The sequence below is a fragment of the Leuresthes tenuis genome, unplaced genomic scaffold, assembly GCF_036924035.1.
Source record: "Leuresthes tenuis unplaced genomic scaffold, fLeuTen1.0.hap1 SCAF_18, whole genome shotgun sequence".
NCBI classification, from domain to species: domain Eukaryota; kingdom Metazoa; phylum Chordata; class Actinopteri; order Atheriniformes; family Atherinopsidae; genus Leuresthes; species Leuresthes tenuis.
In genome coordinates this window covers 13,808,853-13,835,010 of record NW_027325372.1, presented here as the reverse complement: position 1 = coordinate 13,835,010, position 26,158 = coordinate 13,808,853, and the positions used below count along the sequence as shown (strand labels likewise).

At 41.8% G+C, this 26,158-nt stretch overlaps 1 protein-coding gene across 4 annotated transcripts in view; it reads right to left on the bottom strand.

Moving 5' to 3' along the window:
• runx1t1 (RUNX1 partner transcriptional co-repressor 1) overlaps positions 1-24,460 on the bottom strand; it is a 58,425-nt gene extending 33,965 nt beyond the window's left edge. For 3 of the 4 annotated variants that reach the window (XM_072370554.1, XM_072370556.1, XM_072370557.1), the window contains exon 1: positions 23,867-24,459. In XM_072370554.1, the coding sequence (XP_072226655.1) occupies positions 23,867-23,894 (28 nt within the window). In that variant the 5' untranslated portion in view covers positions 23,895-24,459. Of the gene's footprint in view, positions 1-23,866 lie in introns of all 4 variants that reach the window. The other variant, XM_072370555.1, reaches the window with a different exon arrangement.
• Between the last annotated feature and the right edge of the window lie 1,698 nt (positions 24,461-26,158).

Here is a 26,158-nt window from a genome sequence, read left to right as displayed (position 1 = left end):
AAAAGAGAGCCGAGGCTAACAGTAAGAGAGAAAGGGTTCCTGGGGCGGCAGTAAAGGAGGGAACAAACTCTTCGGCCTGGTGTTTTGAAAATATCACATGACGGCTGCCATGTGTTGGAAATTACTGCCGGTTAACTATCTTCCCCAAAACCGCTCTGAAAAAATATGTCTGCAATTTATGAAATGTGTTCCAGGGCCCTGTTAAGTAGAACCAGATTTGTAAAACAGAGAAAAAAACCCTCTCCCCTTTACCCCCCCCCCTTCTCCGAAAAAACGCTACTCCCTGTTCGTTTTACACTCCTTGTTCGTTTTACACTCCCTCTTCTTCTCCCCCACTGCTCTCTCCTTTGCCCTGCAGGAGAAGATGTTTAAAAACAAGGTCTTAGTCACATCTGGTAAGCAGAGAGTCAGAGCTGTGGTTGGTGAGACCTTGGATCTGTGCATATCCAGCCTTCTATAGTGTGTGTGTGCATGTGGCTTTGCGTACGGCAAAGTGACAGTGGTTGGCTAATGGCTCTGAGTGGCTGAGAGTAGAGAATGGCCGGAGGCACAGGCAGCAGAGGAATGGCCTTTGCCACTCTAACACACTCACAGTACCACCATGACCCATCCCAGGTCAGTGATGCGTCTTGTCTCCTCTCATCTACCCATTACATGCTTTCTCCTCGGCTCTTTCCCATCATAATTCCTCCTTTCACTGTCTCACCTCCCTGTCGTCTGAGTCCACTCACAGACAAGAAGAAAGAAGGTAAACAAGGTAAACACCTAGAATGATAGAAACACAAACCGTATAATGGCAATAACAATGGTGACACACAAAACTGTACCTTTTTCCAACCTTAACATCTCAAACCCGTAAACAACAAATACAATCAGAAAAAATGGGCCAAATCAGGATGCAGAAATATTGTTTAATCAAACACTGGACTGTTAGCGATATTACTTGTATGTAGTATTTTTTACTCTACTAGGGCACCTTTGGAAGATTCAAAGTTAGAAACAAAACAAACTAACATAAGTTTATTGCCTTTTTTGCTGGCTCTTAGTAGAACTTCTGTCCAAAACAAGTAACTTGTGCTTGTGGCTCCGAGGCTCTGAGGCATCACCCTCTCTTATAGTGTGTTCACACTTTAGTTTGGTTGGTACCAAAGCAGAAGTTTAGTCCTTTTTGGATTTGTCATTCACACTGGCATTTCCTACTATCAAACAAACAGATGCCCGACACAATGCAATAAAGATAAGCTGCAAGGAAACAGTGGATCCGACACCTGTACTTAGCTGTAATGAGCAACATAGCTCGTACATTTAAAAGAAGTAAACAATCTTGAAAACAAGAATCCACAACTGTATGTTCGGATGTCTTTGCTGTGTATTGCGATCATATTTATGTCAAACTGCCCCCGAGTTTGTGTGGAAAAGGACCAAAATACCCACATTCAAGAGGTCTCAACGTGAAAATAAATTACAGCATTCACACCTCTTCAAATGATCCCGACCAACAAAACAATCTTCCCAGATTCTGTTTTGATCAAACTAATCTGTAAAAATTATACTCAGAGCTGACTTTCTTCTGATTGGCCGGATTCTGGAAGCCTGCAGAGAGGCGGCTACTGCCTAAAATGGTAGTTCCAAAATAAGTTCCAAAAGAAAACTGTCAACCTACAAAGTAACACGATTTTTAACCCTTGATCAGACATTGCAGAGTAGCTGAACCATCAACTGGAACAAAGATTACAATTTATGTGGTTTGTAAGTATTACACTCATGGCCTGCTTGTTCTGTGACATTTCACAGTCTTTCAAGCAAAGCTTGTCTGTTCATTGATGTGCGTGAGAGAAACATATGCTGTCTGGAAATATTAAAATGAAAATGAAAATATTCCTCTGCACCATGTTATTTTGAGCTGGAATAAGCCTACATTAAATGCCCGCGATACTGCTGCAGTTGACTGTTTTGCGAGAATGTGCACAAGCATTTGTCAAGAAGACTGCAGTTTGAATTTGTTGGCATGCTGGGTCGGATGCGATGGTAAAAAAAAGAATTCGAAACCTTGGCCACATGTGATAAATATCCAGTATTTCTGGATTTGAACGACATAAGTAAAGAAAAACTGAATATGTCACCTTTGTTATATGCAACAGCTGCATATCTACGACAATGACTAAGACGATCAAAAAAAAAGTGGGTGGTATCATTGCATGTTGCAGTCTTTGTTCTCCAGGAGGCACTTCAGATCACTGTCCTCCCAACATCCACCTCCCACCATCCATCAAACAACAGCAGCTTTTCAAACATCACAACTCTGAACTCTGTCCTCACACCCACTACTGATACTACTAATAGCATCATCACAGATCCATTGTTTTGTTTTTCTGCAGCATAAACACAGACACACACACAGACTCAGATACACAGCCGCACACAAGCACTCTCCGGTGCTACAGATGGATGCCACCACTCTCTCTGGAGCGTTGCCAGCGCCAGCTAGTGAACAGCTTGCCTGGCACAGTGCTCTGCCTGTGTGAGCGTGACGATGTGTGTGTGTGTGTGTGTTTCTGTGAGTGCCCGCAGAAACAGTAGCGAAATAGCCTAGCACAGATGGGTGGCCAAATTCACCACTCCCGGCCCTCCTCCATACACAGGAACACAGACACATGCATGCTCTGATACGCGCGCACACATATGCTCCAGAATAGAGACACACATGCAGACACACACACACACACACAGACATAGTGTCTTGGTTCTGCTTAAGTGTTCCCGACCTGGCACACGCTGCTGCTTGCACAGCTGCTTTCTCAGAAGCACACACACTTATAGACTCACATACCCAAAGAGGATTGCTGTTATAAACGCGCCCCCACATAGAGATACATGCATCTCTGGTTAGTTTACACTTCCTGAATGTGAGATATAAAGTCCACCACAACTGCTCCATCACCACAGCCCACACAGAGGCAGACTCATGCATTCCTGTGCATCTGCTGCACAGACACAAACAAGCGCTCACACTCATGCAGACCTTTTGTCTTGATGGTTATTTAGTAATGCATGTTTCAGCTTGTTGACTCCACACACAGAGTAAAAACATCAAGCCGTTCAGCTGGAAAGCATTGAGAAAGGCCTATAGATCAGCATCATCTTAGCAGCGTGTTAAGACACATCACTATTTAGTTATTTGACAATGAAATTAAGATATGAAAGCTCTTGCCAGAACAATAGAAGCAACCAAATTAATTAAAAAGCAGCTGTGTACAATTGAAACCATTTAAAATGCGTAAGATGTGATGTGAATTCTTGTGACAGGCAATTTGGTGATGCTTTGTGCCTTGTGTGAGTTTCTTTTCGAGCAGATGCATCTGTTTACTCGCAAAGTGCTGCTCCAGAACAATGAATTTAAAAAAAAAAAAATAGAAAGTTTAATCTTGGCACAAGGTCAAAGGGCCCTCACAAACAGAGAAAGTTTACCAGCGGAGTAAGTAAGTCAGTAGTGAGACAGTCAGTCATTGAGCTCAGGAGGCTGGCAGCAGGTATTCTCGCCCCAGTACATAGGGGAAACATGGTGGCTGGCAGTGCCAACTGTGCACTGGGTAGCCGAGCCAACTCTACCAGCCTTGCAGTGTCTGTTTGCCTGTGCCATCTGGGCAGAACAGCTCTGCGCGCATACAGCGCCTCTCCTCAGCTCAGAGGGCACAGACACACATGCATGCATGGATGCACACAAGAAAGCAAGGGCAGACATCAACTCCACATTCATGTAGCATCCACAAATATGTGCGGTATGAACAATGCACACATACACACACACACACAAACATGCACACACACAGCCGGCCACTGACAGCTCACCATCTGTGCGGTGCCTCTGACTTCTCCCTCTGCTTCATTCTCTGCCCTTATTTTCACTCTCATAAATGCTCTGTCCTTTTCCTAGTTTACTCACATTGTCGCATCGTGTGTCATCTGATCGTATTAATTTCAAAGCCTCAGTGTTTCGTCCAGATCATCTGTGGATTGAGGCTTAGCATATATGTCTTTATATCATGAAATATAGGATGAAGACGTGTTACATTTATTTCCAGGTTACATTGAACTAAACAAGAGCGTGTCCACAGTCCCTCTATAAACCAGTTGTCCTAGTTTTTCCCAGTCTTCCCTTTCAAATATGAAAATGAGATGAGTTAAGAAGTGCCCCTTACTGACACTGAAACATCTGTATGAAGTAAATAAAGGTTTGATTATTTGCACATGACAGATACATAAAAGCCCATGACACACCTCATAGGACTTCTAGAACCAGAAAATGGTGAAAAGAGAGCGAAAAAAAAAATAGTGAATGTAAGGTAGTGGGGAGAAAAAAATCCATCTCAATCTTATTACACAGTGTTCCTCTTCAGAGGAGAGAGAAAGGAAATGAACAAAAGAGTGAAAGTCAATGTAAGAAAGAAAATAGTGGCGAGAGCCCTTTAAATTCACCATAATAAAAGGGACAAGAGAGGAAAAATAAGAAAGGAGAAGAGAAGTAGGAAGGTAACATGATTGCAGAGCTGTGGAATTCACATCAAAGAAAAGCTAAAACAGGTCACTGTCTTTACAGAGTTTTTCCTTGGGTGAAGTTCTCTCTCATATGTTTCTCATTTAAACCCTCTGATCCACTGTTTGAAAATGAAGGCCAAGGAAGAACACAAGTACCCTGCATGTAGCTTGTGCTTTCACTCTGCTGAATAGGTTCATATGTGCCTCAGGCAACTAGATCATTTAATGAACATAGTTTAAAGAGAAAAAAAAATACTTTTCCAGATGTTGTTCTGTTTATCTTCATATTTTTCATGTGTATATAGCAGTTTAACAACTTGAGTTTTGGAATGCAGCATAGATATGATTTTCCTCCTTAACTCATTAACAGCTGTAATATCTTGAATCACAAATCTCCCCTCTCCTCCTACTCTGTGTTCCATACATTTCTTTGCCTCCAAATGACCAACTCTGCTTGCAATAATTGTTTCTCCCATCTTCTTTCCTCTCCTACTCCCTTCCTCCCTCTGGCAACAGCAGAACACCAGCTGAAAGATCTATGACTGGATACTTTTCCAATCCTGTTCATATTGTTTCCCTTGACTGCCTCCCTCCTCCTGATGCTCCTCTCATACAACTTCCAACCATTTTCACTACTTCTCTATCTCCATGTGCCTCTCTGTCCTTCTTTCCACCCAACACCCCGAAAGACCTGCTCTGCAAGAAGTAGCCTCATTACAAACAAGGAAAATCCATTTGGAGCAGCCGTCCGCTGCTTCTGCGACCCCCTCTGAACTATCTTGAGTGGAAATGGCCCACATCTCGACCCCCCACTACCTCCTGGTTTCCCCCTCTCTCTAATAATTTCTTTCTATTTCTTGTTTTCTCTATATTATCTGTTTCCCCTGCTTCTCAGTTTGCATATCTGTGTTTATACACACCAGGTCATGGCTCAATATTGCCAAACTGAAATGAAGTGTATTACCATTTTACGTGGCAATATGGAAAATATAAGCAAAAAAACACAAACATTCCTATCTCCTCAATTCACCTTGATTTTTGGAAGTCTCACTGCAACACAAAATCACTTTAACAAGAGAGACCTGGCCAAGGTAACAGCCAACTCACATTATGTTAAAATGCAATCTTACAAACATGATGTACAAAAATCCACAACAGTAATTTAAACACAGCAGTCTTCTGAGAAAAACAACCACATTCCTCTTTCGCCAACATATTTATGATACCTTTAGTCTTCAGTGTGTCTAATGTTAGGTTGAAATACACTGAAAAACAACAACTCGAAGGATCTTAGCTTATAACTATGACAGATGAGTTTTTTTTCTATCTGAAGCATACAAAGAGGTAGTACTTGACGCATTAGTCAGTGAAAATTGATGGTTTTTTCTATTAAACATGTTAAAAAAATTGCAGATGACTCTCTCTAGGTTTGTGCGTCTCACCAGCTGATGTTGCTGGATGCAAAATCTCGACAAGACGAGTGGAGCAAATGTTAGGGACAGTTTCGTTCTAACATGGCAAAACCCCATAATATCTCTAGAGCATTTCAGTTCTTAGAATTTGTGATTTTGTTCACTTGTTGGAGGAAAGTACAATCTCAACTCTACAGCACTCTCTGATCGTTTCTGCTCCATGGCACCTCAATGGTTCGGCATGTTTACCAGCAATTGCTGAAAACCTTCTTCTGTAGCCAGCATTTTTTGGCTGCCTGTGTAGCAAGCAGATATCTGGATAAGAGAAATAAGAGCAAAGACGCAGATGCAGACTATTGTTTGACTAGCCTTCATGATTCCACTATGCATCAGCACATTGTAAATAGCTACATTAACAGCAAATGCTTCATCTTATTTCAATAAGATGTTTCTTATTAATTAAAAAAATTAATCTTTTGAGATTATATATATATATATATATATATATATTAGCATTGGAATTGATGGTAAGAAGCAGAAATGTTATCTAAATTGAAGATATTCAAAATGATTCCCACCTCTATTGACAATATATATTTTTTCTACATATGCTTTACAAAAAGAAACCAGATAGTTCCAGATACAGTTTTATGAGACTGAGCTTCAGTAATGAATTTGTAGGTTGTGAAGCCTAACATAGTGTGGGAAAATGCTTAAAGGTCCCATTGAGGGACACTCTGGAGTTGAGACAATCCTTTATGGGTTCAGCAGTGGTTGACATCCCTGTTACAATGCATAGGTTGTGTCTCATTTCGAGTCCCCCCCCATCACTGCATGTGCATGTATTAAACTGTATTCACTGTGGAGTGCATTTGACAGTTTAGAGTTTTCCCAAGTCGAACATGCCAAGTTCACACTTGCCGGAAAAGACGATAGCAACATTTAACCTTGATTGTCACGCAAGCTGTCACATTTTCAAGCCCCTGACAACACATCTAATACTGCAGTGAAGCCAACAGTTTAACACCAAACACACAGAGAACCTAATGCATTGCATGTGGTTGTATCTGCCAGTGTGAACACACTTAAGCACTTAAAATAGATAGGGCAAATGAAGATGTACGTGATAGTCATTTTATCTGTCACTGTTTGTCAAGAAATAATGATTGCAACTGCTTCAATGCTGATATAAAAAAAACACGAGTGTATGGCTATTCAAACTATTTAACTTCAAAGTCCAGTTTAACTAACTGATTAATCGATTCGTTCATTTTTTTAAGTTCTGAATTTAATCTAAGCAGCGATTCCAGCCCTTTCCTCTGTTCTACTCCTCATTCCTCCTCTGCACATCTCTTTTCCTGCACTATGCCTCTCACTTCTGTCTCCTCTCTCGCCCCATCTGTAAAAAAATCTTTTCTTTTTCACTCCTCGTTCCTCCCTCCAGTGCTCTCACCCGCTCTCTCCTTCTGCTCTGCCATCATCACAACATCTGATTAACATATGTCTGGGCTTTCACTCCCTGTCAGCTTGCAGGCATCTGGAAACCCACACAGGCACCCACATTCACACAATCTCATGTCTCAGGTTCAGGAGTGTAAAGGACAAAAGAAAAAAAAAAGAAAAAAAGGCACCAAAATCCCCCTGATCCGCCTTTTAACTGCATTTACATCCCCCTCTGAGTGTGTCTGAGTGTGTTTGTGAGCTCACAACAGTGAGGATAAGAGACAAAGCATCTTAACATTACTGCAAGACAACAAGCCTCATGTTCCCCGGTGTGCCTCTTAAAAAGCCAGCAATAGAGGAGGGAGAGGAAAGGATAAGAAATACAATAAGACAGATAAGAGAGGGAATGTGTGTGTTTGAAAGTGTGTGTGTGTGCAGCCATAACTTTACAAGCTCCCCTGAGACTTGTGCCCTTAAAATTACTCACATTCATATAAATGTAGACTCTATTTTAAAGCCCCTATTTTGTTTCATTTGCAGATATTGATACAATGGATTTATTTCATTCAGTAAACAGTTGGGAGCTTAATTTCATATCCCACTCTTCAGTTATTGTAATCAGAGATCTATTATTGATTATGTTCAGCAGTGGTTCCAGGAAGACTTGCCTTGCTGCTCAGAATGAGCCCATGCCAGTCAAGCAGCTTTATCTGTCAGCGTGGCAGTGCCTTCTACATCATAAGGATTTAACGACTCACAGGTAGAACAAATGAAATCACTTCATATGAGTAAAAGCACACTGTTGCAGGATCTTTAAGCCTCTTTTCACAACATTTTACTCTCACTCCTCTGCCCCAGATTGTCTGGAATCAGTCCCACTTGCACGATCTCATTCACAACAAAAACACGCAATAACAGCAACAGACGCAGGCAACCAAACAAATACTCTATGGAGAGGCTTGCCAAAATACATAATCCAACAGGCAGCAACAAAAGCTCTGCAAAGCTGCACAGCCAAATAGTGAATGATTGTTTGCATTGGTCTACATTTTGTAATACCTGCAATTTTGCCAGTTTATTACAATGGTGTTCCCTGCCATGTGAACACTTTTGTAAAAGGGGACAAATACACTGGAGGCACGAGCATTGCAAATACCACATTTGCAACTGTATTGAATGTTAGTCGTTAGAGACTCTCTCTCTCTCTCTCTCTCTCTCTCTCTCTCTCTCTCTCTCTCTCTGTGAATAAGCATCATGGGGCTTACTTTATTCAGGATTTAAACAAGTCAGCTTGTCAAGAAGGTGCAACACGGTGGCTTTGCGAAAGCTTGCAGCGCAACACACACATATCTCTCTCCTTTTGTCTTCTTTACTAACACCCTTCTATACAGGCTATAAAAATCTCACGTATGCAGGTTAATATATATGCTCAAAATCTGAACAGACAAAATCAACGGCTGTATTTATAAAGGCACTTTAACAGATTTAAGAGTCACACAATGCTGATGAGACGAAAACGTTTTGCTAAGAGGATTTCAATGGAGCGCCAAGGCAGTGTCGTTTGGGAAGGAGCCATCATGTGTGCATCATGCAGTGAGAACATGTTGGGGGGTGGGGGTCCATAAAAAAAGGAATGGGAGTGACTCTTTTGTGGAGGACTTGGTAAACTCAAAGGGTCTTTAGAGGGCCAACTCAATGATGAGTCAATGAGGTGCACTTGAATAGCAAGGGTGATGAAATGAAACACACACACCCACACACACACACACACACTGAGGAACCATGAGACATCCTCTGGTCACTCTGAATGTGCAGGTTAAATGGCACAGAGTGATGTGTGAGAGAAAAAAAGGGTGAAGGGATGTAAGAACTAGCGATATGCCAAAAGCAAGGAGATGCAAGGAAGTACAGGGTTACATTTGGACATGGCAGTAACCCACATCACTGCACACCCCCAGACATGTCTATCTCTATTTCATGCTTGTGTGCCATCTATGAGTATATGTGAGTGTCTCTGCATAATATGCAAATGACAAAAAAACCTCACAGAGTTTTCACCCCAGTGGAGACCATTAGCGATTCCTGACTAGATACTCTGGGAGGACACAGTCTGAGAGAGATGCAGGCAAAGAGGCAAAAGTGTAGAGAAGATAGATGAGAGAGGGAGGGATGGGGAGGGATGGGGAGGGCAGAATCAAGAAAAGACAGATGACAGAAAGAGACAGTCAGTGACAGACTGGCACACTGATACACAGACACACACACAAACAGATGGAAGATAAATGAGCAGATATTCTGGCAGCGCTACGTTACACTGAGAGAAATGGAAAGGGAACATCAGGGCAAACGTCACTACTCTTCCTCCCAGCGACCTACAAAAGATGGCCTCGGCTTTAGTGCAGTCTGATGCAACTCACCAGAAACAGTCTCAGTACTCCATATCAAGCATAGTCCAAGTCCAGTCATCAAAATAAAAGAGGGGCATGTACGAAAGCTTTACAGAATGTCTCGTACTTTATGGTGGTAGATGCGTCTGCAAATGGGTCATTTTAGTAAATGAGCAATATGAAGGAGGAGAAGGATTGAAGAGGAGTAGAAAAACAAGGGCAAAATTACTAAATTAATTGAAAGGGAAGAGGTGACTGAAAGAGAGAAGGAGTAAAGAAGGTGACCAGCTTGCCTAGAAGCACAGTGGGCCATGCCAGCCGCTCCATTGGGCTGCATTCAACTGCACTCAGCCTCCTGGTCCCACATTATCTCTGAGAGTCTATAAACGAGCGTGTGACTGTGTGTGCATGTGCACAGTGGCTGCAAGTGAACAGCAACGCTAGAGGAAGGCAGGATACACATGGGCTTGGCCTTTGTGTGCGTTGACGGGAGTGAGAAAAAGGAGAAGGAACTGCAGAAAGACAGCCAGCAAAAATGAGTGCAGTCAAAAAGGTGCAATCAGCAGAGTTAAAAAGGAAAAAAAAAAACAAGACTCCCTGTGTGTGCAGCAGATCCCCAGCCATCTGGACACCCCCCCCTCCCCACCAAGTTCCCCTTTTCCTCTTCTTCTTTCTCCTGACTGGTGTGCTATTCATGGCGGACCCATTTCACCTTTCAGTGTGTTGTGCCCGCTCGCCACAATACATGCTAATGAGGTAGAACAAATTACTTTTTTGCTGTGGGTGCATGCATGTGTACCGGGCCTTTTGGTGTGTGTATGTATGCATGTGGGTGAGTGAGCTGAATTCCTCCAATCCCAGCTTCCAAAGCACTCGCTTAACTGTCGTCTCACATGAATAACTAATACATAATCTAATGTATTTGACAGATGCTTGATTTCTGGAGCACTGAAAAGAGTAAACTCTCCAGTAACCCTTTTAACAGTAAGTATGTGAAAACAATATGAGGCAACACCATTTCATTCCAGCTTGAGCAACCTCTGCCAGTACTGTAAGTCCTTACACACAGCCATCATCTATTTATCCAGCACTGAGTGACCCAGACCAGTTCAAATCTGATTGATTTTGTAATAACAAAGTGGAGAAGAGACAGAAGAGAGGAAAGAAACGCATGCACATTTACGGCTCTCGGAAACACAAATGACATGACATGAATGGGGCGCTTGATTTCTCACAACAGTACACGAGAAACCCCCACTGACACTGGTAGGAGATGCGATGACAGGCCGAAAAAATAAAAAACAAGGATACGGCAAGGGGGAGTGCCAGGGTGTTGAAAGACTCAAAAGAAATACATTAGCTGGAGAGAGGAGACGACAGCAGAGAGGAGTCATTTAAAAACAACAAATGAGAACAAGGAATCAAGTGGAGAGAAAAATTGACATTCAGTTTGTCAAAATCAAGTCCTCTCCTGACAAGGATTTGTGACTCAGCTTCCTCTGCATCAGTAGGTGGCGCTAGCGATGCATCTGTACACATGCCAACTCTCTCACCCCCCCCCCCCCCCTTTTTCACTTTCCATAGTGAATCATTGTGACAGCCTGGCTCGGCAGTCATAATTAACCGGGTGCACTAGCTAGTGTAGCACTCCACAGCAAGACAGCCACAGAGTGGACTGCTCATGAACAGAGCTGCCACCAGGCATGATGGTCATGGCTGTGCATGTGTGATGAATAATGTGTGTGTTTCTCCAAACCAGTGTGGTCTCTTTGAAGCACATGTTAAATTGGGTTCTGTTAGCAGCTTCTTACCACACTGACAATTAAGTTGATGCAAGTTTTTCACATTTTTTTTTAATGAATGATGACACATGAAGGAATTTTTTAAAAACTAAATTAATAAGCTTTATCTTCCTTTAAGATGGACATTACGTGTTGGCTAGTGATTAAGAGTATTGGAATCAGATTGAAAATTGCATTTCATCGTAAAATAGTAAGATTTATTTCTACGACAAAGCTGATACTTTGATTTGTTTAAAATAATATGAAAACATGTTGACAGAGGCAGCGTCTTTTCAATACATATACATTATTTAGAATTATATGTAATCATTCCTGCTTCTCACTCTGTTACTATTGTATTTTTCTCGCACTAAATCTCGACCCAGAGAAAGTTCATTTTTACATGTTAGATACACATTTCTCCTGCAACATTTGTGGAAGAATATATGTTATTAAGTTATTTTAATACCCGTAGCATTCAATTAAATGACCCAATTCCGCTTATCAAAGCAACAGTTCTCCTAAAACGAAGGAAGCAGCTTACATTTCCCGCAAAAATAGCTCTAAAATCCGTTTCACAGCAGTTATGCAGGACTAATGGAAATGGTGCCACAGTTCCTTTAACTAGTCCAGCAACAGGAACCAGGCCATTCCTGGCTCCCCTCCCGGCCCCCGGGGCCCAGAGCCCAGCCCAACTCAGCATACAATGGGCCAGCAGAATGAGAGGAACCGCCGGCCATCCAGAGATAGCCCTGCTGGTCAGGAACCAGAAGGAACCTGAGGGTGGGGTGGGGGTGGGAGCCCAGAGGATGGGAACCCAGGCAGCAAGGGAGAGGAGGGTGGGTATGGTTGGCTTGTCGGTGTCAGGATGTGTGTGAAAGGGACAGTGTTTGTGTCTGTGTGGAAGAGAGTATTGAGCTGTTTGGATAAATGTCTTGTTCCCATGCAAGAACATGTTCCAACTTGTTCACACGAGCACACACAGCAGCACATTATAGACACATTCACAAGTCCTCTCTCCCAAGCCAGGATGTTTTTACTTGCTTTCAGGTAATTAAAGCTGGAACAGTGACTGTGGGATGGAAGGCAGACTGAGGATAAGTGATAGATAAGGCAAGCAGGACTGCAGGGTGATGGACCAGTGGCCTTGGTCCTGACCCCATTTGTCCTGGCTCCTGCCCTGGGTACGTGTACTGTCCTATCTGGCTTCCTCAGACACTGCCTGGAGCATCAAACAGTAAGTCAACGATGGGGGTTAGGAATGGAGACAAACTGGAAGAAGTGAAATATATGAGAGTTAGGAAGAGGTCGGAATGTGGTCCCGCTCCTCCTGACCGGACCTACACAATGCTCTATTTTGAGGGTCTCCAGTGAAACACATAGAGATGGTTCCTACTGTTTCCATGACAACATGTGTAGGAGATGGCGTCAAAGGACACGTAGGCACACACATACCAAATGCTCATGCAACTTTACACATGCAGAGCAAACTTAGGTGTTTCTTTTAGTCAATAATGAAATGCTAATAAACCTGAAAGTGAGAAGACAAATGCAAACAACAAAAAGGAACAAAACGGAAGCTTGTCCCGTAACTCATAAAACTTACACAGACTTCAAAAGATCTGAAGTTCAACATGACTTTCTCAGTAGCTTATCTTATTTATGTGTCTTGCCCTGAAGGCACACTCACATGGTGCCAAAATATAACACTGGGTCTACTCTTCCTCTGTATGAGGTGCACCATAACAGCTGCCATCCCACAAAGTACAGACTGACAAACAGAGACTGATAGCTTTCAGAGGATGGAGGGATGTCATATGTGGATGTGTCAATGGCATTACCTACGAGATGTAATATGAAAGGTTTGGAATTAAAAGCATCAATGCATCAAATTCCAAACCACGTCCCTCAAAGTGCAAACACGGAGCTGATTTGTCTTTTCTCATTTGCTGGAAAAAAATATACGTCTTTCCTAACTGTGTCATGAAGCAACCCAGCTTCACTCTGTCATATATGAAAAGTAAGAAGTTCTTTTAGCAGCAGGCTTTGTCATATTTTACAAGTTTTCCTCCACATGAATACAGCAGTTTTCCCAACCTCATAATCCCCAGTTGCACTGTAATTTCCTATTACAGTAGAGTAGCTATATATTTAGTATATACTTTGGCTCATATGTAGCTGTGGAGTGTGGACTTTTTGACAGGGACTAGTTAAATATTGGTAGACTCATATTACTTTTCTCCTCCACAGAAGCAGTTTTGTGTTAACGACTGTCTAAAAGAGGCATCTCAAAAAGCAGAAGCTTCTATTAGAGCCCTCTAACTTGGAAACTCAAAAATGTTATTTAGCATCACATATGAGATGTTTCCCGCTGCCTCTCCTTTGGTTGTCTGTCACTACCTCCATCTATCTTGGTCGCTTTACTCTGTGGTATCTGGTGTCAGGCGCTGGCAGTTAGGAGTTGCTCAGAAATGAACTAGCTTTGCACAGTTTCCCACCTTCTCTATTTTTAGGGTTGAGTTCTCCAGCTGGCACAGGCACACGGGCTGACATCAGAGCCCCAAACTTACAGACCTCGTTCACCCTGTGTAATAATGTGGTTTTCAATCTGAAACACAACAATGCAATTTTGGATTGCTTCCACTGTTCTAACCAGGCATGGGTACCTAAAGTCACATGCCAGGTCCACAACAATTATGACAAATCAATAGCAGATCCTGACTATCTACTGATAAATTAATCAACATACAAATGTTTACTTCTTTAAAAATTTTTAGAATAAGGTTTTGGTCTTTTCTGCTTTAGTCTGCAGTCTGCACCTTATTTTCCATATCCCCTGTCTTGATATCTTATTCTCCTGATCTCTTCTCCCAATTTCACCTTGCTACACTTGTCACCTTTCTCTCTCCTCAGTCTCTCCTTCTGTAATCACAATCTAATCCTTTGCAATCAATTCAACCTGACGATACCACCCGCCTCCAACAACAACAACACCCACATTCAAGCAAGCAGAGGCCAAAAGCCACCATACATCATGCAGGCTTAATCATCTAGATGGCTAGATCAAACAGACTGTGAACATGCTCATTCATTTCAACTACAACCGCTTAAATTAAAAGCATATTCAAACGTTTCAAGCTGAAATATATAGGAGTTCTAAGAACAAAGACAACAGATAAATGTTTTATAGGATGGAGAACTGACAGACTACATTTAGTGTTAATCCTTTTTATAGGATGAAGGTAAATCAATGTGAGATTAGGATAAACACAGACATGTAAGAGTGTGTGTGTGTGTCCCACCCTCATCAGCTGGTGACTTGGTTTTGTTGTTGTCCTACAAGGCAAAGCCTGGGGCGGTGCACGACTAATGCATTAGTCTCTTTAGTAGTCGGGGGCATCTGTCATGAGTCGGTACATGCTTTTCTTTCAATGCATCTCGTTGCCTTGAGCAAAATGGCAAAGACAACGACTCTTATTCTAAGCTAAATACAATGGGCTGCCACCCAAATACAGAGACTTTGGAAGTGATGCAAATAGTTTCCAGTTCTGTCGTGTCAGGTTTTACCTATTAAGAACAATGACAACCTTATTTTCCTTTTTTCTATTTATGCATCTGAGCTGAATGTTGTTGCATATAGTGTTCAAAAACCAAAGCATCTCTTGCTTAAATTTGTATAGAAGCTTTCTCTTTGATAAAATGGTAAAAAAAAAAAAAAGTCACATGCTGTGGTTGTAAAATACATTTGACAATTCTACAAGACTGTTGTGTTACAGGAACAAAACTGATTTAGAGCGTAATTGGCAGTAGCAATCAGCTCAGCATGCTTTTGCTAAGCGATTAAATGACAAAAAGTAGGACATGGGTATGTGGTAGAATAAGAGGGTGTGTATGTTGTGTTCACGCATACAAGAAACAGCAGCAAAAATGCGTAATTGGTGTTTGTGTGTGTGTATCCGTCTGTTAATCTGCCATTCCACACAATTCTCATATTACTGTTCAGCCCATCAAACACACATCGTTGTGCACCACCTTACATGGTACACTCAAAGCATGCTCTTCATTCTAGATTGACAACCCTGCCATATGGTGCTGCAAAGCTGTGTTTGCATATCCAACTTCTGTTTGGGATTGTGAGAGACCAATTTGGTGGGTGCACAACTGTGGATCTGTAGATGTGTGTATATATATATATATATATCATAGTTCAGTTTTATGTGTGAGATGGTTACATCTGCAAACATAAAGTCACAGCTGCACCACTACACATGATCCCTTCGCAGCTGTGAATTATTTTGTGGACAATTTAATACTGCCAAAGAGGAAATGGTGAATCAAGAGTTTGTTTGTGCTGCTAAACTGTGCAGCAAAATGTTTGCGTGCATCAATAAAATGACGGCTAAGTGAAGTGCTGATCTTCATCTTCAGTCGTAGGCATGTAGAAGAAAGAAACCCAGGGTTTCTACTGCAATGCTTGATGGGAGGGGACTTTTCTCTCACTAAAGCATCCTCAAACTAACAACTAGGTAGTAATTTGTCCACTCGCAGGGGAGGCATAAAAACCAGAACCCCAAATTCTTTGCAGTTATGGAAAAAGTGAAAAGAAAAAAGCCAAAATACTTTATCTATGCCTCTAACTTAAAGTTATTACATTTTCTGAATGGTATGACTTCCTAATGGTTAGCATATGTGAATATGTGTGCACACAGAGAGTGCAGTAGTTGAGGTTAAGCTAATAGTACAAGCAGAGGGGGAACTGGGAACCCTTGGCTTATAAAGGATACTTGTTTCCCTGCTGCACCAAAAACCAGATGTTGATAAAGAGACATAGGGGGCGGAGAGAGGACAGATGGGCAAGAAATTACCATCTCTTGGGCCAAACATCTTGAAACATCTGCAGAAAAATTTCAGACCTTACAAGGAAAGATGGATTTATGTTCTCTCTCTCGCATGGATTTTCATTGCTCCATGAGAGCCTCTCCCACTCATCTGCACTGCGCCTGCTCTCAGTGTTAACAGGACGAAAGAGTTACGCCACAATCTGGAGCTGTTTAACTCTCGGAAAAAGTTGGATTCTTCCACAAATGGCTTTATCGCACAGAGAAGACAAACACTGCTGTGCGCTGCAGGAGCCATAAAACTTCAGAGGGTGCGGTGAGATCAAGTCCACACAAATCCCCCAACATGCAGACTAACTCCAAATGAAGCACAGTGAATGTAAAGCTACATTACAATATAGACAATGCAGACATAATACATATGCTATTTCAAAAAGTGAAGCTACTATATAATGCTCAGTTGAGCAAGGCATGTCCATATGGTTAGAACTCAGCAGAGGGAAGGAACAGATGCTTTGATTAAAGGACTGTCATATGCAAATCCATAAGAGCAGCTCAGGGCATGAATCTGAACCAGTAACACATGAAGATATATGTATAGATAGATAGATGGATAGATAGCTGGATGGTTAGATGGATATATAGATACAAATCTGGGCTTTTCATCCCTTTCCGACCAAAAATAAAATTCTATATAAAATAAGTAAATAACAGCTGTTGTAATAGTTTGGAGCATCTTGTCTTCTTTTTTTTCTTAAGGTGGAAATGCCATCAAATATCAATTTTGTTTTGAAAAAATGGACTGTAATTTTGACGCCACTGAAGACTATATTGACTGTGAGTGAACAAACACTTAGCAGGGTGGCCAGCAATGATTCAGGAGACTGGAGAGTGGAATGACGGGGTACATGTTGTGACAGGATGCACTATAAGTTAAACAAAATGGGGCTTTTACTTGGCCCCATTTTGAGAAAATGGAGCAGCTCCTTTCATTTCTTTTTGACAGCCCCGCTGTTCCCTCTCCCACTCTGCTTCTTTCTCTTTGAACCAATTTCCAAAATGGCCCTTCCTCGAAATAATTGACACTCGGCGTTTATCATCTTGGGGCACCTGCTGTCGGTTTGACAACAAGACAATCAGATGGAGCAAGCGACCGTCGTCCCATTGTCCCAGCTCTCTGTTTGTCTGTGACACTAAATGACAACAGCTGGAAGCCCTCTCTTCCAACAACACCCATCATGCAAGTCAAATTGAAGCACAAACGAAAAGGACCTTATTATTTGGCTATAGTGGTGTAATTTTAACTAACAAGAAGAAGAAACAATGATTTAATTGTGTCTGCTGATGGTAGATAAAAGGCTTGTAGCGACTGGAAGTACTAAAACAGCAGTTGATGTGTCTGATCTGCAGTTATTGACTAGATTTCCACATGTATATCAAAGAAGCACTTTATAAAGTCTCATGCGTGCCTACTGTTTGTCTGCTTATATTTTTAGATATTCATGTAGAGATTTACATGACTTAAATAAACACATGCCCCATTTTTTAACACACATTTTTGAACACACAGCCTCTCACATCTCTCCTTTCTTCTTCTCTCTCTCGATGTAATTGACAGAAAATGTCAATACTAGGAAGGAAAAAAACAGAAGGTCCGCAGTCTGCATCTATTGATCCAAGCTCTTCTCTTTCTCTCACTCCCTGTCTGCTGCTCTTAATTACACTTCTTTTTACCAGGCTAGCCAGTGCAGCTGCCCTTTTCACAAACGTGTACCATCCATCCAAATCCATACATCAAAATTATTGAGAGTGATCAGAACAGGAATTTGAATATTCAAACTGATAAGCTGGGACAGTGATTGCATTGAAGTCTTTTTGAAAAAAAGACAGAAGGAAAAGGATTTAAGAATAATTATTTTCATGCAGGTCTACTCTGAACAGTATGGAGTTTTTATGGAGGAAGGAACCTTAGTGTAGGTGATTAGAACCATCAAAGCATGACGGACTGAGGTGAGGCCCGCCCCACCTCCCCTTCTTACTTTCCCTTTCTTTATGTCTCTCTTTGTCAATTTATCTGGTTTTCTGCTGTTTGTTTCGGGAGCCTGTCTCCTCCACTTCACACACTTTTACACAAACAAGGACAAAAATGACTTTTATGGTCAGATTTTATGGACTGGTAGCACAGCAAGCATGCCCATTCTTCAATAATTGTTCTCTCATGAACAAGTAAAATAATAAAAAAAAGGCCCCTAATCGCACCCTTTCACAGCTCACGCCTCCCATCAATCAAACCTGCCAGTGTGTCCGTGGCATTTGTGTGAGTGTTCACGTTTCCCACCTTTGTACCTCTTAAACCGCCACTGAATCACAAAAACAAAAGCTATTAGAGACGACAGCACAGTAATCTCCTTCCTCAAGCATGTTTATACACATAGTGTTCTTTTTTCATTTCAGACCAATCTTCTCAAAAGCATGCAAACGGAAACGCACACAGAGGGCTATGCAGCTACACAAACAGAGACACTTTTTGCCCTACTGCCCCTTAATTTCTCTCCCACTTCCTCTGTCTAATCTTTAAATGTAAATTGGATGACAGGTGAATATTGAGGAGGCGAGCGATAACGAGTAACATCTTCACTCGACCGCATTATCATCGCTCCACATCACTACGGAGTGCCTATTCAATATCATTACCTGTGGCAGAGTGCAGCCAGAAACACTCTTGTGTGTCCTTTTGTATTCATGAGACATACTGTACTGTATAGACACCTGCATATACACTTACGTCATGCACATACACACAAACACACACGTACACACAATCACATCCAATGGCTTATCTTCTGAAATAAGAAAAGGGGCTTGTCAGGATGGCACATTGTATGGGTGCGTGTTTGTGTGCAAGTGTGTGTGTGGGGAAGGCAATGTGCATTAGGGTGATTACAATATCAGCCGACTCCAGATGGAGGCAGGAAAATAAACAGTGGATGAGAGAGAAAGAGAGCGAGCTAGGGGACAGACATCGTGAGAGGAAGGCTATGAGAGAGATTTGGTATGTGTGTGTGCGTGTGTGTGTGTGAGAGAGACAGTCTGCTTGTGTGCGATACAGTGAGAGAAAGTAAAGTTAATTAGCGACTCAATCCCAGTCTATATACAGAGGACTGAATGAGCAGTGAATGTGAGACAGTATGTGTGTTTATACTGTCCACGATACACACGTCCATCAGTGTGTATCTAGCCCCGAGAATGGTAGATATAGTTAGTGGTCTAGCTGAAAAACTACATTTCCCAGCTGTCTGTATTTAATGGCCCTGCTTGTGCAGCTGTCTCTGTGGCACTGTTCAGATAAAAAATTGTATTTGGTCATGTTCAGAAATCAATCAGTTACCAATAAGATGACTGGTTGATTGTTTGTTTCCTCAGTGACTTGACTTATAAAAACCTCCATGAAATTTGACATCTCGTCAGACTCTGCCCTTTCAGCCTCTTCTTCGCATGCCCTATAAGTCTCGTGTATCTGGAGTAAAAACACGAACAAGGCCGATAAAATCGGTCCGTAGTGCTCACTGTTGACTTTGACATTAAATTACCCCCCGTAAAAGGCCAACTCACAACCACAATAAAATAAAGACCTCTTGAATTCACAGGCACACATACACACCTACCTGCAACTCCTTTTCATACCGCTGCCGCTCTTTCATGGGTGATGAAATTCAATAAGCAGTGAGGAGAACTGCCCTCTCGCTGATAACCATCAATGGACTTATCGATCTACAATGACATGGGTGTGTATGCGTGTGCACACACACACACACACACACCGTGTTTCCATTTACAATTCACTCTGGGACTTTGTAACAGACGGTTCTGAATAATCAGAACAGATCTATACATCTTGGAGGAGTTCATGGAACACTGGTTTTAGTATGCAGTTTAGCAGATGACAACTGGCCCCCTACAAATCCAACATGTATTGAAAATATTCGACAATCTTGATTCTTATACACTTGTATGTAATTGCAGCGTTTGTGTTAAGGCTGGGCAGTAAAACCACCTTTTAATTCAAACGCACTTACATTGAAATAGACAATCATACAATTTAGCTTGTATCAAGATAATGTGATGCTGCATTGGATAACCTGTAAGATTGTGCTAGTGAGAATATTTCTCCTCACTCACAACGCAGCCACGCCCTGCTCTCCTCCTGTGTTTCTCAGAGAGAGGTTGCATTGCAAACTTATTAACAATTTCTCCTCATTTTCAGAAATTCTGCGTCTTTGTCCACTTACTTTTTCAAAACAACAACTTGTTTTAAATGACCAATATGTTGAGAAAACCCTGACTGGTTCCCTTTCAAAAGGGTCGCCAGAACTGCACTTGCTTTTCTTCCCCACATCTCTGCAGAACAGCTGCAGCCTGACCGCAGCTGTGCGCTGCACATGTAAAATAACTTTCTCAATCCTTCAGTCTAAGGTGTTGTCTTACATGTAGATGAAAGAAAAAAATTATTGTAAACTGATTTTAAATTTCCATGAGGTAAGCAATGATAAACCAATAAGACATATTGATGAAGTCATATACATTTTCATGAAAGGAAGACCAGTTATTTCATAAAATGAATTTTGAAATAACCCAACAACCACTAGGTTTTGAGAACATACATAATCTCTGGCATGTAGCAGGCAGTCCACAAATGAAAGACCTTGTGTTTCTGATTAGAATCTATAACCAAACAACCAAACAAAGAATACACTTTTCTGATCACACAAGTTGTTGAAGCCATACAGAGAAACAACATGTGATGCAGTAAAACCTTACAGCTGATACAGAAATACAAACAGGCTTCAAGATTAACAGAGTCAACATAGCCTAATCGCTGTATAGCAAACCTGGACCGTATCCAAATGTCTGTGTGTCACACTCAAAAGAAGTGCTTTGTAATTGCATGACAGCACTGGAGCCTCAATGTGACTCGGTGCTGGAGGGAAAATGTGTGCCCCCCCCCACACCCAGAAATAATAGTAATTCATTGTTTGTTGCTGTAATCTGAAAGCTGTGTTTGGATGCAGTATAAACCACTAGAAATCTATTAGCTGTGGTTAACATCAAAAAGCGCCAATGGTGGCGGTGGGGTGGGGGTGTGGGAAATGAAAATAACCAAACCAAAGTGAATGTCTGTGAGTGGGTCATCTGCACACCAGATTGAGGGAGTATGCAGAGAACACAGTCTTTCTCAGCATCACTAGTTCAGATTACCAGCCATGGACATATCTATGTGTGTGTATATATACATACATATATATATATATGCATGTGTGTGTAAGTGTTTTTGTGCAATTCTGCGTGTGTGTGAAGGTGAGAATAAAATGGCTGCCATCATTTTTGTAAGGCCATCCATGTGTGTGAGCAGCGGTCTGATGCATTTGACCTCATAGCCTCAGAGCTGGGAGGAGGAGGAGGGAGGGAGAACAGGTGTGAGGCAGGCTGGTGGCTGGGCAGATGGCCCCTGGAAGTTATAGCGGATGCTGCAGAGCCTGGACCACAGAGCAGCCATCGTTAATACAAGCCTGTTTATACAGTGTGCACACACGTGCGCACAAACACAGTGATAACCTGCAAACAGCACTTGTCGTTTACTCTCCCCTCATCACCAGGTTTGTTTACCTTTCATTTACTCCTCTTTCTCCCTGTCTCTTGCTCTTTTTATCTCTGTTAACACACACGCGCGCGCGCGCACTCCATGTAATGGTCCTTTTAGTCAAGGCACTACTATAATGGAAGACCCAGTGGTAAAACAAAACAACATATGACACAATAAATGATGGGAGAATATTAATGTTGCTAAGTGCGACCACTGTAGTAAATTAATCATGAATAATGATGACTGATCGTCATTGATAAGGGGAAAAAACAGGCTTCTTTTTTTTTTGCTGATTTGAATTAGATATTATCATGTGGAAAAAATGTTTAAACTCATCTACAACGACATTTGTAAAGGGCCGTGTTTTTAGGAAGCGTTAACAATCACTCTCTTGGATCCCTGCAAAAGCTTTGCTTACTATTTGGCACGCGTAAAGAAAAAAACATGTCCAAAGCCCTGTGGTTCTCCTGGAGATATTTTCCCTCTCCCTCTCTAATCTGAGCCGTGAGAACAGTCTGGCATAGACAGCAGGTTGTGCCATGGCAGCCTCCCTCCCTAACCCGCATGTCTGCTCCTTTCCCAGTCGGGGCAAAAGATTCCCACCGGAGCAAAATATAGCCCAAAGCCTCTAATTTCAACCCTACGCCACTTGTGTTTTTCCTCCGCGCTTTTCGGTTTTGATGACAAAGTCGCAGCGGGTGAAGATGGAAACTTCACGTGACTTTGAGGAGATGCGTTTGACAGTTCTGTCAGCGCTTCGTGGGATGTTTTCAGCGACTGCAAACTCCGAAATGCAAAATCTGTCTCAATGCTTTCCAGGACTCCCGAACAGTGATGAGCGGGGAGGCGGAGAGCCACGGACGGCTCTCCATAAAACAGAGAAATGTCAAAGTTTCAGAGTTGGAAGGAAAAAAAGATCTCCATAAAAAAAACTGCAAACATCAACAGCTACATTTTATAGCTAATATCTTGGGCTGACAAAACGTCTAATATTTCTGTCAAGAAATCTCCAGCGAGAGCCCAGTGCTGGCGTGTAAATTTTCTGAATATGATGTGGATGCTACTCCACTAGAAATTAATCCAAAAGTCCATCCGTAAACTTAAATTACCTGTTGCCGACGAACAGTTGTGCGTCCTGGTTGTTAACTCACATCAGCTGACATCTGCCTTTTAAGGAGACACACACAGCTGCACGCTGGTGTCAATATTTAAACTAAATGTAAATTATGGAAAGCTCATTCAGTCTCCTTCAGTTATGGACTCTTCTTCTGGAGCGCAGCCGGCCAGCCTCAACAAAAGGTTAAGTTTTTCAATTTTCTTAACATATGTATTTAAGGGCTGTTAATTTATTAAAACAATACCCCCCCCCCCCAAAAAAAGTGTTTTGGAACCATACTCTAAGAAACATTGTTACGCACAAACCCTTGGCTTTCTTGTACAATAGCAGCTCATGTCAGGCAATGAAAAATAGCCTATGTTTTTATTTCTATAAAAATATTTTAAAACATTGACTTCATGTAATATTTGGCTATCATACAGTCCAAATGCAGGCAGTCTAACCTACAGCTCTTGTATTTTGGAGCGCAACAAAGTCACCCTACTTAGTATTACAATGTAAGAAGACAAAATGAAAATACAAATATGAATTAGATTGGTAGGTCAGCAGGTATTTCCTGTTTTTTAAATATATATATATATATATATATATATATATATATATATATATATATATATATATTTCCACTATTTGGCACGTATTATGCCAACATGGGGACACACTCCAGAGAAGAAAAATAGAAAACATATTCGAGCGAGAGGGAACACTTACACTGAAAAGAGGCAGAAATTCCCACCATGCGGCACGTCGATTTGAGAGGGATAAATAATTTCCAGTCCGTTTGACTCCGCGCTCTGTCCCCTCGACGATCCGCCTATATCGGGAAGACGAAAACTAGAGTCCAGACAGCTCTCGGGGGCTGTGGCGGTGGTACACTTCCAGCTGCTCAAAAATGGGGTTCAAACTCCGACAAGAGAAAAAGGGGCACCTCACGGCTCGCACTAAGAGATCAGTCACGGAGGAGATTCTGGACGGGAAAGACGTGAGTCTTGTCGAGGCGCAGTGGCAAAGAATGAGGAGAGATAAGAAAGATGCAAAGAGATGATGCTGTAGGCTGCTGCGCAGGGGCACCCGCCTGCTTTCTTTCTTTCTTTCTTTTTTTAAACCGGTCCTCGTGCTTTCCTCCAAATTCCCATAAACGTTGGTTTCGGTTCCGTAAATACTGTTGTTTTAATTGAGGATGAATCACACTCCCTCGGTCTCAGGGTCCTTGTGTTCTGCTTCTCCGTTGGCGTGGGGAAGAGGAGTAGCGGTACTCTGCCTCCAGTCGGCGGTGCGCAGCAGAGCCAGGTGGCGATGGGCGGGACTGATGAGCTGAGGAGGAGGAAGAGGAGGAGGAGGAGGTGGCTGGGCAGCAGCCAGCATCTGCGAGTCCTAAAACAGGTTGGAAAAATCAGGGTCAGAGCAAGTCGAGCTGTTTTCTTTTGTACCTGTGGCTTTATCCCTCTCACATCCTGCAGCATTTTCATATGTGAGAAGGATAACCACAGAGTTCTTATTCTAAGAGATACATCTTCACCTGTTAATCATAGGCTAGATAGTTATTTTTCATTTGTTTCTGGAAACAATATTTATATGCTTGCAGGTTGGCTCCAATAAAGTATAATTGGTCACAGCAATTGTGAGGACATTCCTTTACAATTCAACTACAGTATAAGTGGAGGACAATTTAACCCACACATGGCTATGTTGCAACCCGTGTGACTTACTAGCTTTAAAACATTAAAACTTTAGACTGTTGTCAAACTTTAATGTTGAAACACCAATTAAGGCAGCAGTAGACCAGCAACTAAGGTTTCCCACAATACTAGATTTTGTCAGTGGACCCCTGGCTGACCCTGACAGCAGGTGAAGCAGAGCAGATATTTTGATATGGAATGTGGTTCAACTGATACAGATTTCACTACAGGCTTTTTCTTATAGGTCATCAAAATAAGTTTTGCTATGTTGTTTATAGCATTGCTGAGGTTGTCAGTCCAATATTTCTGCAAAACAGGGGGCTTGCTGACTATGATCTACTGTAGGTGACTTTGTGTAGTTTATAGACCACACTCACATCAAAATAAATGAATTATCCCCTTATATTATGGTCATAACTGGACTTTGATTGACTCGTGAGAGATGTTATAAAAGTTCTCAGTTAGCTTAGTTAACTAAGTCCACAATTTGTTGAGGTCATGTTCCTCTGCGTGGGCATTCCTGTGCTATGCAAAACAATTTGTTTCTGCTTTACGTGCCCCAATTATCTTGTTGGTATGTCAACAACGATTCAGAAACTTTGAAATCATTGGTAGATGCAGAAATGCCCGTTTGCAGCTCCACTAACAAAAAACAATAAGCTCCTCTTGGTTACCGGGGTTCTACTTCCCATCCCAGGCACTGAGGCCAGCACCACTGTATCTGGGAGAGAATCTGAGTTTTAACATGCAATCAATATAATGTCTCTTGAAACCATGGATGAGTATAGACTAACCAACATTTTCCCACATTGCATGCTACCAACATATAATGTATTACATGCATTTTTAAGATTAACCAAAGTCGAAGTCAGATTTGGAGTAGCCTCTCGCTGCTACCTGTGGGAACATGGAGTCATCGCCACTCAACCATCCAGCCAGGTGTTTGATCCACCCATCAAACATCCAAGGTGTTTCTCATATCAATTTAGAGGCCACACCCACTAATCCCTAACTCTAACCAGTCATATTGGATGTGGACGAATTTGGATAATCCAGCCATGTGTCCCAGGCAGTTATAGGTTTCAGCGGTTTAGGATGGACAAATCAATTTGGTGTCTTCAAAGTCATTAGTATGAAATGTCATGTGTGTATAACTGTCCTATTACTGGACCTGGGCCCAGAAAATTCATAGAAAACTCAATGAAAATTGGATAATGAAAAAAAAAATTATTAACAAGACCTTTTTTATGTTTAACTCGAAAATTTAGGAAAAGTTAGTGGAGTGTGAATAACTAAAATGCATTGTGACATTAAATTATTAGCA